This window comes from Eurosta solidaginis, chromosome 1 (genome assembly GCF_040869045.1).
Source record: "Eurosta solidaginis isolate ZX-2024a chromosome 1, ASM4086904v1, whole genome shotgun sequence".
Classification (NCBI taxonomy): Eukaryota; Metazoa; Arthropoda; class Insecta; order Diptera; family Tephritidae; genus Eurosta; species Eurosta solidaginis.
The window spans coordinates 82,172,817-82,189,088 of NC_090319.1; the positions used below are offsets into that span (position 1 = coordinate 82,172,817).

Below are 16,272 nucleotides of genomic sequence, written 5' to 3' on the forward strand. Positions count from 1 at the left end.
GATTAGTCATTTCAGTGAATACCATATGAAATGCAATACTGTGCATTGTTTATATTTATACTCAGCTGAGCAGAGCTCACAGAGTATATTAACTTTGTTCGCATAAAAAATAAAAAGAAATGCATTTAGCCATGTCCGTCAGTTCGGCCGTCCGTTCGTCCGTCCGTAACACGATTTGGTATGTAGGTTCCTGGGCACTCATCTCAGATCTCTATTTAAAATGAACGAAATCGGACTATACCACGCCCACTTTTTCGAGACCGAAAATTTCGAAAAAACCGAAAAAGTGCGATAATTCATTACCAAATACGAAAAAGCGATGAAACTTGGTAGGTGGGTTGACCTTATGACGCAGAATAGAAAATTAGTAAAATGTTGGTTAATGGGCGTGGCACCGTCCACTTTTAAAAGAAGGTAATTTAAAACTTTTGCAAGCTGTAATTTGGCATTCGTTGAGGATATCATAATGAAATTTGGCAGGAACGTTACTCCTATTACTATATGTGTGCTAAGTAAAAAATTTGCAAAATCAGATGACGAACACGCCCACCTTTTAAAAAAAATTTGTTTAAAGTCAAATTTTAACAAAAAGTTGAATATCTTTACAGTATATAAGTAAATTATGTCAACATTCATCTACAGTAATGATATGGTGCAACAAAATACAAAAATAAAAGAAAATATCAAAATGGGCGTGGGTCCGCCCTTTTTCATTTAATTTGTCTAGAATACTCTTAATGCCATAAGTCGAACAAAAGTTGGAAATTTGGTAAGGGCATAGCTTCTATGACGATAACTGTTTCTGTGAAAATAGGCGAAATCGGTTGAAGCCACGCCCAGTTTATATACACAGTCGACCGTCTGTTCTTCCGCTTGTTCGCTAACACGATAACTTGAGCAATAATCGATATATCTTTACTAAACTTAGTTCAAGTACTTATCTGAACTCACTTTATCTTGGTAATAAAAATGGGCTAAATCCAACTAACCAAGCTAAATCCCACTTTATCGATATCGAAAATTTCGAAAAATGAAAATATATGCCATAATTATACACCAAATACGAAGACAGGGATGACAAATGGTGATTGGATTGGGTTTTTGACGCAAAATATAACTTTAGAAAAAAATTTGTAAAATGGGTGTGACACCTACCATATTAAGTAGAAGAAAATGAAAAAGTTCTGTAGGGCGAAATCAAAAGCCCTTGGAATAATGGCAGGAATACTGTTCGTGGTATTACATATATAAATAAATTAGCGATACCCGACAGATGATGTTCTGGGTCACCCTGGTCCACATTTTCGTCGATATCTCGAAAAGGCGTCCACCTATAGAACTAAGGCCCACTCCCTTTTAAAATACTCATTAACACCTTTCATTTGATACTCATATCGTACAAACAAATTCTAGAGTCACCCCTGGTCCACCTATATGGCGATTTCTCGAAAAAGCGTCCACCTATAGAACTATGGCCCCACTCTCTTTTAAAATACTCTTTAATACCTTCCATTTGATACCCATGCCATACAAACACATTCCAGGGTTACCCTAGGTTCATTTTCCTACATGGTTATTTTCCCTTATTTTGTCTCCAAAGCTCTCAGCTGAGTAAGTAATATTCGGATACACCCAAACTGAGTCTTCCTTACTTGTTTATTTCTTAATTTCAAACAAATTCGCAACAATAATTAAACCTTTTCAATTTTTTAAACAAAATAAGAAATGCGCAACGAAATTTCAATTGACAAAACAGCTGACTTCGAAAATTCGAAATTCCTATTCCCCAATTTTTGTTCTCCCTAGGAGAAAAGAATTGGAGGAATTTTTCCGCGGGAATAAAAAAATCCGCGAGAACAAAATTCCGAGGTAATATTTAGAATTGGATTGATATTAGCCGTGTTTTTTTTACACGCGTATACGTTTGCGCGTAAAAAAAACGCTTATCCTCGCTAAGATAATGCTTAGGAGACCCATCTAGCGGCAGTGGTTAAATAACTAGCTACTGCACAGGGTGTTCCGAAAAGCGGAGGCACAAACCTCTGGTGGCCATAATGTATAACATATAGCTGAATCAGTTGCGATGATTTTTGGACACGCACCATTTTAAGAGGTGATACATAGAATTAGTTTAGAGGTGAAACATAGACACATATTTCAGTTACATCTGAGTATAATGCGTAATGAAATTTAGTAATACTAATTTTATGCGCAGCAATTTCAGAGGTGTATTTAAAGTTTGACGCTTACCAGTCCATATAAAGTTTAAGCGTAAACGTCAATAGATGTAAAAAAAAACACAGCTAATAGGTATAATAGGGGGACTCATGAAAGCATATAAACTTATAAGGTGTAAAATTATATCCATTTACACACACTGTTATATGAACGCACCTAGTAATATTCTTGATAAACTTGATTGTTTATCAGCTGTATTATTGCCAAACAAAATTTTTTTGATTGTTATACAAATTAAAAAATGCAAGATTAAGTGAAAAATCAAAACTAAAACGTCTTTACTTCCTGATGTTGGAGATTTCTGATGAAAATGCTTGCTGTAATGTCTGCAAGGTTGCATTCCTTTGAGTTTACCGCGTTTACACAATGAAATGTGCGCGTACATTTATGCAAATTGTGTAAATGATTTTTCATACAAAATTAGACAGCTCGTTTACGCACTAGATAAATTTATACGTTTACACACTTTATAAGGCATTTATCAGGCTACATGAGTCCCCCTAATGTAATAGTCTTAAATAGGTATTTTTTTAGTATGCTCTACCTAGTGATAGAACGATACGAGAACTGAGTAAGTAGTATCGATACTTTTCGATACTCGAAATCAAAAGCCCTTGGAATAATGGCAGGAATACTGTTCGTGGTATTACATATATAAATAAATTAGCGATACCCGACAGATGATGTTCTGGGTCACCCTGGTCCACATTTTCGTCGATATCTCGAAAAGGCGTCCACCTATAGAACTAAGGCCCACTCCCTTTTAAAATACTCATTAACACCTTTCATTTGATACTCATATCGTACAAACAAATTCTAGAGTCACCCCTGGTCCACCTATATGGCGATTTCTCGAAAAAGCGTCCACCTATAGAACTATGGCCCCACTCTCTTTTAAAATACTCTTTAATACCTTCCATTTGATACCCATGCCATACAAACACATTCCAGGGTTACCCTAGGTTCATTTTCCTACATGGTTATTTTCCCTTATTTTGTCTCCAAAGCTCTCAGCTGAGTAAGTAATATTCGGATACACCCAAACTGAGTCTTCCTTACTTGTTTATTTCTTAATTTCAAACAAATTCGCAACAATAATTAAACCTTTTCAATTTTTTAAACAAAATAAGAAATGCGCAACGAAATTTCAATTGACAAAACAGCTGACTTCGAAAATTCGAAATTCCTATTCCCCAATTTTTGTTCTCCCTAGGAGAAAAGAATTGGAGGAATTTTTCCGCGGGAATAAAAAAATCCGCGAGAACAAAATTCCGAGGTAATATTTAGAATTGGATTGATATTAGCCGTGTTTTTTTTACACGCGTATACGTTTGCGCGTAAAAAAAACGCTTATCCTCGCTAAGATAATGCTTAGGAGACCCATCTAGCGGCAGTGGTTAAATAACTAGCTACTGCACAGGGTGTTCCGAAAAGCGGAGGCACAAACCTCTGGTGGCCATAATGTATAACATATAGCTGAATCAGTTGCGATGATTTTTGGACACGCACCATTTTAAGAGGTGATACATAGAATTAGTTTAGAGGTGAAACATAGACACATATTTCAGTTACATCTGAGTATAATGCGTAATGAAATTTAGTAATACTAATTTTATGCGCAGCAATTTCAGAGGTGTATTTAAAGTTTGACGCTTACCAGTCCATATAAAGTTTAAGCGTAAACGTCAATAGATGTAAAAAAAAAACACAGCTAATAGGTATAATAGGGGGACTCATGAAAGCATATAAACTTATAAGGTGTAAAATTATATCCATTTACACACACTGTTATATGAACGCACCTAGTAATATTCTTGATAAACTTGATTGTTTATCAGCTGTATTATTGCCAAACAAAATTTTTTTGATTGTTATACAAATTAAAAAATGCAAGATTAAGTGAAAAATCAAAACTAAAACGTCTTTACTTCCTGATGTTGGAGATTTCTGATGAAAATGCTTGCTGTAATGTCTGCAAGGTTGCATTCCTTTGAGTTTACCGCGTTTACACAATGAAATGTGCGCGTACATTTATGCAAATTGTGTAAATGATTTTTCATACAAAATTAGACAGCTCGTTTACGCACTAGATAAATTTATACGTTTACACACTTTATAAGGCATTTATCAGGCTACATGAGTCCCCCTAATGTAATAGTCTTAAATAGGTATTTTTTTAGTATGCTCTACCTAGTGATAGAACGATACGAGAACTGAGTAAGTAGTATCGATACTTTTCCAAAAAATGCTAGAGTATTTCGTACGACGGCCACCGTGGTGTGATGGTAGCGTGCTCCGCCTACCACACCGTATTCCCTGGGTTCAAACCCCGGGCAAAGCAAGATCAAAATTTTAGAAATAAGATGTTTCAATTAGAAGACAATTTTTCTAAGCGGGGTCGCCCCTCGGCAGTGTTTGGCAAGCGCTCCGGGTGTATTTCTGCCATGAAAAGCTCTCAGTGAAAACTCGTCTGCCTTGCAGATGCCGTTCGGAGTCGGCATAAAACATGTAGGCCCCGTCCGGCCAATTTGTATGGAAAATCAAGAGGAGCACGACGCAAATTGGAAGAGAAGCTCGGCCTTAGATCTCTTCGGAGGTTATCGCGCCTTACATTTATTTATTTTTATTTCGTACTCGATATTTTTTCCAAGTACTGAGTAAAGTATCGATACTTTACCTCTATAATTTTTCCCGATACTTTACCAAGTGCCGATGATCTACATGTTCAAGATCAACGAAGTTCAGTCCATTAACACCATGGACACCATGGACACCAATGCAACCAACAATTGAGCATAAAATTAGATCGTCGACGATGCGGTAAAAGCTCCGCACTCAGTTTAAACCGACTTCTTGGTAATGGTTGGATGGACACGATTTCTGTTAATGGTGGTAAAAAGAAAGTACGTGATTATTGTCCAGAATCACTAGTCCCAACAAAATAATGAAAAACTTTTTATACTCAGTTGAGCAGAGCTCACAGAGTATATTAACTTTGATTGGATAACGGTTGGTTGTGCAGGTATAAAGGAATCGAGATAGATATAGACTTCCATATATCAAAATCATCAGGATCGAAAAAAAATTTGATTGCGCCATGTCTGTCCGTCCGTCCGTCCCTCCGTCCGACCGTCCCTTAACACGATAACTTGAGTAAATTTTGAGGTATCTTGATGAAATTTTTTATGTAGGTTCCTGAGCACTCATCTCAGATCGCTGTTTAAAATGAACAATATCGGACTATAACCACGCCCACTTTTCCGATATCGAAAATTTCGAAAAACCGAAAAAGTGCGATAATTCATTACCAAAGACGGATAAAGCGATGAAACTTGGTAGGTGAGTTGAACTTATGACGCAGAATAGAAAATTAGAAAAATTTTGAACAATGGGCGTAGCACCGCCCACTTTTAAAAGATGGTAATTTAAAAGTTTTGCAAGCTGTAATTTGGCAGTCGTTGAAGATATCATGATGAAATTTGGCAGGAACTTTTCTCCTATTACTATATGTATGCTTAATAAAAATTAGCAAAATCGGGGAACGACCACGCCCACTTAAAAAAAAAAAATTAAAGTCGAATTTTAACAAAAAATTTAATATCTTTACAATATATAAGTAAATTACGTCAACATTCAATTCCAGTAATGATATGGTGCAACAAAATACAAAAATAAAAGAACATTTCAAAATGGGCGTGGCTCCGCCCTTTTTCATTTAATTTGTCTACGATACTTTTAATGCCATAAGTCGAACAAAAATTTACCAATCCTTCTCAAATTTGGTAGGGGCTTAGATTCTAGGACGATAACTGTTTTCTGTGAAAAAGGGGGAAATCGATTAAAGCCACGCCCAGTTTTTATACACAGTCGACCGTCTGTCCTTCCGCTCGGCCGTTAGCACGATAACTTGAGCGAAAATCTATATATCTTTACTAAACTAAGTTCACGTACTTATCTGAACTCACTTTGTATTGGTATAAAAAATGGCTGAAATCCGACTAAGACCACGCCCACTTTTTCGATATCGAAAATTACGAAAAATTTAAAAAATGCCATAATTTTATACCAAATACGAAAAAAGGGATGAAACATGGTAATTGGATTGTTTTATTGACGCAAAATATAACTTTAGAAAAAAACTTTCTAAAATGAGTGTGACACATAATCGAATGAGCTAAGATCCCGCATTCCGGAATTGTTGTATTTGTAATCGAATTTGAAAAAAGTTTGATGACGTAGCGCTTTTGAAATTTTTCGATTTATTACATTTCTCTTATGTTTCGCTACCAGTGTTCGGAGTATTTAAAACTGTTACCTGAGTAAACGACTACGCCGGAGTAAAAATTAAATTTTCGGAGTATATTTTTTCTTCTTTTTTGAAAGCGGGCGAACAACTAACATCAAATTGATTTGGTGGCTTGGCAAAACTTTCGATTGTGTTTTTGCCATGAAATGTATCTCAGCAAAAAAGTTATCTGCCTTATCAGATGCACATGGAGTCGGCCTTAAACGTGTAGGATGACCCATTAATGCTCCTATTAACACACCACATTCTATCCCCCCGGATATTTATCGCGAAAAAATATTATTATATTATTTTCAGTTTACCATACATATTTCATGCTCTTTAATGAGATAGGGTTTGAAGACCGGGGCAGATTCCTGTAGGAACGACAATGGCGACCTGGTAACTGACGTACAGAGTGTGGGGGAAGACGAACCCGATACCCCGATCGCCGATGATGAAAAACACTCCCTGGTATCCAATATCACGGCTAAAAAATCACAAGGCGCCAAGTAATGGCAGGATACCCACCGGGCTGTTCAAACAGGGAGGCGAAGAGTTGGTATAAGATAAAGAAGCAAAAAAAAAGTTGGTCTTGCAGTAAATTTGGACAAGATGAAGTACTTGCTGTCATTGCGGCCTTTGTAGCTCACTGCTGACGGATATAAATTCGAGACTGTGAAGGAGTTTGTTCATTTTGGAAGCAGCATTAAAAGCAAATACAATGTCGGCCTAGAAATCAAACGGAGAATAACTCTTGCCAACAAGTGCTTCTTTAGGCAATTGAAAAGTAAATTCCTCTCTCGACGAACAAAGTTCTCGCTCTACAAGTCACTCATCATACCTGTCCTGATGTATGGCTCGGAATCATGGAAGGTGTCGAGAGAAGATGAGATGGCTCTTGGAGTATTCAAGAGAAAAGTTCTCCTGAAGTGTTATAGTCCTATGCGTGATGTCGACGGCGAGTATAGAAGGAGGTATAATGACGAGATATATGATCTTTACATGACATGACGATAGTGCAGCGATTAAAAATCCAAAGGTTTTGTTAGGTGGGGCATGTTATCCGGATGAACGAACACGCTCCGGCAGTTTGTAAACAGAGGAAAGAGAAGACCTTCACTGAGTTGGGAGAGATAGTTGGACGAATATTTGACCTCGCTTGGTGCCCCCAATTGGCGACTGTTATCACAAAACTGGGTTAGCTGGCCTCACTGACTCAACGTACTTAATTTTTATATAAAACTTCAAGAACATACAGCACGTTGAATTTATGCAGGATTTACAGATCGCGCCGGACACATTTTTTGCTTACATTTTACTCCTTGTATTCTTATTCCGTACGAAAAAAGTACAAAAACTGTGAGTAGAATGTGAAGAAGCATATCTTAAGACACGAAAAATGAATTCACGCCATTTCATCCAATCGTCACTTGCAAACAATCAGCTTTTCATACGTATATAATAAAAACTTCAACCAAAAGATATTAGGTAGAAATACTATTTAACCGACCCAAATAAACCTTTGAGATAAAAAATGTAGTAGGAGGTAAGAGCGGAGCAAAATACTCCGATTGGAATAAAGTCTGAACACTGGGTCAGCAATAAAACATGTTGTCAAAAGCGTGACGTCACGAAGAGAAAATGTATTTCACAGCTAACTATGATTTTGTGCTCTCTCATTTTTTAATGCAGGATCTGTTTATTGGTTCATGAGTGTGACACCTACCAGATTAAGCAGAAAAAAATGAAAAATTTCTGCATGGCGAAATCAAAAGCCCTTGGAATATTGGCAGGAATACTGTTCGTAGTATTACATATATAAATAAATTAGCGGTACCTGACAGATGATGTTCTGGGTCACCCTGGTTCACAGTTTGGTCGATATCTCGAAAAAGCCTTCACATATACAACTACTACCACTCCCTTTTAAAGCCCTCATTAATACGTTTAATTTGATACCCATATCCTGGTCTACCTTTATGGCGATATCTCGAAAAGGCGTCCACCTATAGAACTATGGTCCACTCCCTTTTAAAATACTCTTTAATACCTTCCATTTGATACACATGTCATACAAACACATTCCAGGGTTACCCTAGGTTCAATTTCCTACATGGTGATTTTCCCTTATTTTGTCTCGATATCTCTCAGCTGAGTATGTAATGTTCGGTTACACCCTTCCTTACTTGTTTTCAATACATTTAAATTTGTCATTCAATAAAGCTTTTTCGTTCTTCTATGAAACTTTAGTGGATGAAGTTAGCAGCTTTTACAGCATCGTTGACGATATATTGGTATTGAAAATAGTCGAAATCAGATTATATCCACGCCCACTTTGGGAAATGGATAAAAGGAACAATGCTTTAACATATACTGATGAAGTGGGGACACTTGACGAATGGATAAAAAAAGTTACGAGGTACAATATAAGTTAATTACAATTTTGTGAAATGGGAGCGGCGCAGCTCTCATTAAGCAGAAAACAATTTAAAAGTTGTGCAAGCCGTAAATCAAAATCTATTTATATCTTTTTGCAATTTGACGGAAATGTGGTCCTTGGTATTATATATAGATCCGATCAAAAGCGGATAAGGACCATGCCTACTTTGAAAAAAGGGGCTTACAGTTTTAATCTTAAAGAAATCTCCAATATATATATATTTGGTACGTAACAATACTTCCAGTAGAGATATGGTGGTAGTACAAAAGTTTAAAACCAGGAAAATCGTTATGATCCCATGATTTAGTGCCATGGAAAAAATACTTGACACGATTTACCTCCGAGGAGATTTAGGCCGACCTTCTCTTCCAATTTGCGTCGTGCTCCTTTTTAATTTGCGGGACAAGACCTGCATATTTCATGCTGGTTCTTAACGGCATCTGTAAGGCAGATGAATTTTCACTGGGAAGCTTTCATGGGAGAAATACAATCGGCGTGCTTGCGAAACCGCTGCCGAGGGACAACATCATTTAGAAAAACTTTTTTCTGACATAAAAAAAGTTGTTTTTAAATGCCATAAGGCGATCAAAAATCTTTTAAATCATTTAATGTTCGTGACGTTTCCTTAAAATATATGTACATATGTAAGAGCACACAATTAGATATATAGTATTCGGTTTCGTCCAAACTTTAACTTCCTTACTTGTTTTCTACTAAATTCAAAACATAAAATCTCATTTAAAGAAACATTTTTTTCACTTTTGATAAAACTTCCGAAGTACTCACTGGGATCGAGTATACTCCATACTTTTTACTTAATATGAGGACTAGCATCGATACTTTGATCCGAGTATTTTATATGAGTACCGGTATCGACACTTTTTTTTTAAAGTTCTAACGCTAGGTAAACCAAAATAAACTAACAACAAACACTAAATGTAAGTAAATGATAATGCGAAGGTTAATGAATAGTTTCAGTTTGTTTGTAAGCAATTAAATTTGATTAGTATTAGAATTAGAATTTTAACAGGCTTTTAGAGAGAACATTTAATATTTAATAAACCATCACGCCACACCACTACTACCTGATGATGACTATATAGCGAGTGAGGAATATACGCAGAAGAGGAAGAGGATGGCGGGGGGTGGCTACTACTTTCCGATGCATTACCAGCAACGATGGCATTGTTATGGCCAACTCCACCACCGACGCCACCAACACTACCACCAACAATTCCACCAACGACACCACCACCACCACCATGACTAACACCACAACCGATACCACCAAGTGTACCGATGGTGTGGATTGTTGTTGTTGCGGTTGTTGACCCACCTCGTGATGCAGCGGCATTACTGCCATTATTCGCATTATTGTTGTTGTTATGGCCAGAAATATTAATACTGCCAATGCCACCGCCGCCAATTCGTACCGCTGAAAGTGGATGTTGTTCGATACTAGCGATGCCACCTGCATTTGAATGCGTTGCTGGATGTGCATGATGTGTATGAGGACCGTGCGTTTGCACGTGCTGATGTGTGTGCGTGTTATGTGCTAGATGCAACGGATGAACGACGGCGGCGTGATGCGTGTGCATGTGCGCAGGCTGTTGTTGTTGCTGCTGTTGATGATGCTGATGCATGGCTGCTTGTGCAATATGTTGTTGTTGTGCAACAGCAAGCGACATTTGATGATGTTGTTGTTGCTGTTGCTGATGCAATGATTGCATGTGCTGTTGGTGTTGTTGTTGTTGTTGTGCAATCCGATTCGCAGTCATTGTGGACATACCAACCACAGTAGTAGTTCCCGGTGCGCCGCCAACTCCTGTCACTGCAGTCGCCGTTGTATGCATGCTGCTGAGAGCATCTACACTGTTTGTAGGCATTGTTGCTAGCGATGTTGCTGGTACTGAGTCAGCTGTAATGTTTGTTGCAATTGTAGGTATTGTTGAGGTATTTACATAACTAGACGTAGAGGAGACGTGTCTGCGGGCGCATTAAAAGCAAAAAATAAAGTAGGGTTTCATACGTTGTAGTGCAAAAGGCGCCAAATACACACACGACGGGAGTGAGCGATACGATGTGAGTGAGCATGGAAACGAGTGTGACGAGCGGTAAAGAGAATAAAATAAAAAATTAAGTAATAAAAATGCACGTATTTAATAAAATTGGTTTAACATTTATGGGTGCTTTGTTCATGTAAATAACTAAAGGTAATGCCCAAAATAGGTATGTTGCCTTTCCATGCAGGATTGTAAAGTGGATAACTTTTACCGCGAATTGCAGAAAACACACATGGCTACTTTTTTCAAAAAGTTTTTATACTACACTACGTTTGCTGATAAAGTGAAAAAAACGTTGGCTTGAGGAAAATTCAAACAATATACTTTTTTACTGCATACGACATTGCAATCTAAATCAAGGCGAATATATACAAGGTGAGGCCAAGCAAATTCAGCCAATTCGCCGCGCAGAAGATTGTCAAGTCAAAAAAAAATTTCATTTGTTTCGATTAGCTGACATATTGCTGTACTAGGGTTGTTTGGAAAATAATCAAGAAGAAGCAATCAACTGTTGGGATAACAACACCTGGTACTAAATTCAGCTTGAATCTAAATTTGGGGGTTTTTTTTTTGCCCGCAGCGCTGGTAGTTTCGCGGACACATGCGCAGTTCCTGCCGTGAACACAAAAATAAATAATTAAAAGTCATTAAAAATTGTCACTGCTGTTTTCGTGTTCGCTTCTGTATGTCAATCTGGCACCTTCATGTAGCGACCTAAATCAATTTTTGAACGTAGAAAAACTGAAATAACGGAAAATTAATTGCTTATTTGGCATTTTGCTTTATGCTTGTTCGCGTCTTTCGTTACCCAACACTTATTATATGCAGCAAATTTTGTTTCATGATTCAATTACTAGAGGATTTTTTATTCACAATGACTAGAGGTTTGTTCTCGAATCACAACAAAACTTTGACACTCCCAAATGTAAAAATCAGGACTGGTTGCTTTTGTAGTACAAAAGGACCTTAGGTAGTACATTAATAGTGGTAGGTATTTTGTAAATGCCTACAGGTTTTGGGGAATTAAATAATTTTTACTAAATATTTCGCTTTTTCAGCATTAAAGAACTTATTTGAACAAAGGCGTGTTTGAGAATTTTATTCAAATACGCACTATCTGAGCATAAATTCAATACATTTTGTCATGAGATAGTCACAGTGCGTTCTTCAACCTAATTATGATATAGATAGATGAAACAAATCCCGAGATGGGGCATTTTCGAAAAATATTTTGAGATAGAACGTTAACGAGATATGGTGATACTCCATTCAGCTGTCGACATGATCTCATAAAAAAACAACAAAAATAGCTGATTATCTAAGAACTTTAAGTTCAGGGTTTGACTTTCACAAAAGAGCTCATCATAAATGCGCTCCTGCAACAAAGGGAAAGCTCATTTCCGTTTAAATATTTATGGAATCTTTCCGAATAAAGAATTAACTTCGAAATAAATATCCACCATTCCATTAATTATAATAATAAATAAAGAGATACATGAACACAAACAACATCAGCCTGAAGTCAAGCGAACTAGGATTTGGACTAGGTATCATGCTCTACAAGCATCGTATCCGTCCTGCTATATGGTGCAGAAGCTTGGACCATGTTATGCGAAAGATCATATATATTATTTCTAATTGCTGTTTTTATTATCGGGTCCCTTTTTCGCTCTTATTTGGAATCCAAATCTATAAATACAGTTTTGGTTGTAAAGATGTAGATTCGGGCTATTAGCGAGCTTTGGGCAAGTTTGGTCGTAGAGCTTTTGTTTAGCTATATTTTATTAAAATAATTTGTTAAAAATAAACGATTGTGAGCACACAAAGAAATCTATTTGTACTATGGCACTATTGTGAATATTTGCACTGAATTACTGGCAGTTGCTATCATACGATAGATGGCAGCGCAAGCCTGTAAGTTTTAACTGATTGATAGAACAGCTGATTTTTGTTGACATTTGACAAAATACTTTTATATTGGTTGCGCAAGATTCGCACGGGTCCGGCTCGTAGATATTAAGTAAGATATGAATGTTTCGAATATATGGAATAAATAAGTCAACACGCTCAATAAGTACATTTCGTTATGGTATCTCCATTATTTACTAATGGCATTTTAAAATGAATCAATTTGCTGGTCAAGTTTTTGACGGTGAACTGTGAATTTTAAATTGGTTTAGGTTTCGTATGCTTATAGGTTTACGGAATTGAACGATTCCTTGGTGTCCGTAGTTTTCATAAAATTTCCTTTATTCAGTCACACTAGTAGATATTGGATAGTTAATAAATTCACCATAAAATTAAAAGAATTATTCTATGGTATTATGCGGTTCAGTGGTATTATGGCTGCAATTGTCAAAAACTTTGTCAGCCGAGCAAACCTCTTGTGATTGAGTCATTTTCATGCAGCGCACTGCATGACATGCAACGACGCATGTGTGTAGTGCAAACCAGTGTTTTTATCTATTCCGGGCATAAGGGGTAAGAAGAAAATTAAAAATATATATATATATATATATAAATATATATATATATTTTATTCAATCGTTGCAAGCTAGTTAAGCTAAATTTACCCCCCCAAACACATGTGCAGTAGTTTTGCCGCTGCTTAATTGTTTTGTAGACACATATGCAGCTATATTTACTCAGCAGCTTCATGCAGCGATTTCAAATTTTCACCGATATTTTTTTAAATAAAAAAATTTTTTTTTTTTGAATATCAAGTTTGACGAAAAAATACATATGTTTTGCATATTGTTAGCCAGTGTGCTTGAAATCTAGTTGCGCAGCAATACTGCACTTATGTTTTGGGCGTAAACAAAATAACAAATAAGAAATCAACTCTAGTTAATAGCTCCCAATATATTTGCTTTGTAAAAAAAACTCACCGTTGTCCAATGGGTGGCACAACACCGACACTACCACCTCCAGCACTAGCACCATTACCACCCGCACCTGCGTGCGCTGCCGTTGTCACCGCTATGCTTGCCTGTCGAAAATCTATACCATTATCTAAAGTTATTTGTTGTTGCTGTTGAATACCAACATTTGCGCTAGAATTTAAACGCACAGCTGCGTTACTTGCTGCTCCTCTCTCTACGCTACCAGCTACCGTTGTGGTCGTGACTGCGTTGTTAGACAAGCGTGTATTTACCGTTAGTGCTGAGTGCGCTGTAGTCGTTGTTCCAGTAGCAAGGGTGCTTGCTGCAGAAGCAATAACAACAGTTGTTAACGCATTGTTGGCAACATTGACCGTTGCGCTATTCCCACCACCGTTACCTGTACCGCTCGTATTATTACCCCCAAGTGCATTTACTGCCGCTGTAGTTGTTGCTATTGCCGCGGTTGCACAAGCAGCTGCCATTGCAGAAGAGGCTGCTGCACTCTGTGCAGACGTTGTTGCTGCTGCTGTAGATGTGGTTGAGAGCGTTACAACGCTGTTTGATAATACGGCCGTAGCTGTAACATCGTTAGGTGCAGTTCAAAAATTTTTGTATTTTTTTGTGTGTTTTGAATTTACGTTAAGGAAAATTTATGGACTGATTGATTTGTAAGCGGAAAAATCTTTTGCGACCTCAATAAGTGGAACATGTGGGTGAATACAAATAAGTAAGTGTGGCAACGCTGTCTTCGGCTAAACCGAAGAGTTCACATTATTCATAAAAGAATTGGCTATGCATTGCTACAGCTTCCTTTCATCTTATCAATAAGTCTTTTATGTAGTTTGGGTATATTTTCAACGATCCAATTTCTGACGACGTTGAGAGCATTCCGGACGATACAATTACATTTTCCAAGGATGATCAAAACAAAATCGAAGCTGTTTATGGAAATGGCGAATGGGTATGGACGAAGATATCAAAACACAAACTAGATTCAGTAGATATTTCAGGGAACCTCTAATTTTATGGAGATGCAAAAGCAATCTAGTTACATATCGCACACCTAGATCAACATAACCAATAAAAAATCAGAAATTTTGATTCCAGTTTCCTAATTCAATACCTTTCGATCTGTATAATCGAATTATTAAAATTTCCACCCAAAAATAATTTGTAAATAGTAAATAATGCATTGGCGCATATGGGGGAGGCAGTCAGTTTTTTTTTGCACTTTGGTCTCTCGAGTTGATCGCAGGTGTGCGCTATGAACTGTTCAAAAAACTTGTTTTTGAACAATGATGCCAGGGTTTTAAATTCTTTTAAGACTTTCTAAAAGACTGTTTTAAAAACTGTTAAGCAGGGACGAAACTTCGATTCAAAAGTTAGATGGTAACATAGTTGGGCACAGTGCACTAAATTTCAATTCCATTTTTTCGTGATGATGGCAAATTGTATGGGAATTCTGAGTGCACTATAAATTTAGTGCAGTATGCCCGACTATGGATTGCAAGTACTTTTAATGGTAGTAAACAAATATGTTTTTTTTATAAAAGTAAAAAAAAGTTATACTTTTATTTTGCTTTCGATTTTTTAAGTTACTTAGTTGTAAAATCCAATAAAACTAGCCTACTAAGAAAAAAATTTCCGTTTTCCTCTTTATCGAACTCAATGCAGCTCCAGCAGCGCACAGAAAAATAGCAGTGACACATGCGTTTAATTTCGTCTATTAAATTCTTCTATATTTTTGGTTGGGTTGGTTAGACTAAACAGTTTTTTATTTAATAATTTGGGAAAAATTTAAACAATAAAATACTCTTTCAGATGTCATTAATGTTTCCTCTGGCGTTCCACAGGGCAGTCATCTCGGTCCAATTCTGTTCTTGCTATTTATGAATGATATCTGTACCACAATAAAATATTCCAAAATTTCAATGTATGCTGATGATGTAAAACTTTTTAGGTCATATGCGTCTATTGAAGAACGTCCCTTGCTTCAAGCGGATTTAGACTGCTTAGTTGCTTGGCGCAACGCGAATTCAATGCCGCTGAACATCAATAAATGTAAATTCATGTGCCTCTCTCGGAGATCTTTGCCAGCAGCCTATTACGTAATTGATAATTTTTGTCTTATATCAGTAAATTATTTTGTTGACTTGGGAGTTACGATAGATGCTAAACTTAGTTTCAACCTTCATATTATGACTACTGCCAATAAGGCTAGAGGTGCTCTATCATTCGTGAAGAGATGGCCTAAAGAATTTAATGACCCTTATGTAACCAAAGCCCTTTTTACCACATTAGTTAGACCGATACTATAATACGGATCAATAGTCTGGAATCTGCGATATCAAGTTCATGAAG

The 16,272-nt window shown here is 36.9% G+C and overlaps 1 protein-coding gene across 8 annotated transcripts in view; it reads right to left on the minus strand.

Annotated features, from left to right (window-relative positions):
* The window catches only part of Alh (Alhambra), a 279,926-nt gene that overhangs the window by 33,199 nt on the left and 230,455 nt on the right, over positions 1-16,272 (minus strand). For 7 of the 8 annotated variants that reach the window (XM_067758763.1, XM_067758770.1, XM_067758788.1 and 4 more), the window contains exons 11-12: positions 13,918-14,488; positions 10,049-10,952 (exon numbers count right to left, since the gene is read on the minus strand). In XM_067758763.1, the coding sequence (XP_067614864.1) occupies positions 10,049-10,952; positions 13,918-14,488 (1,475 nt within the window). The remainder of the gene's footprint in view (positions 1-10,048; positions 10,953-13,917; positions 14,489-16,272) is intronic. The other variant, XM_067758789.1, reaches the window with a different exon arrangement.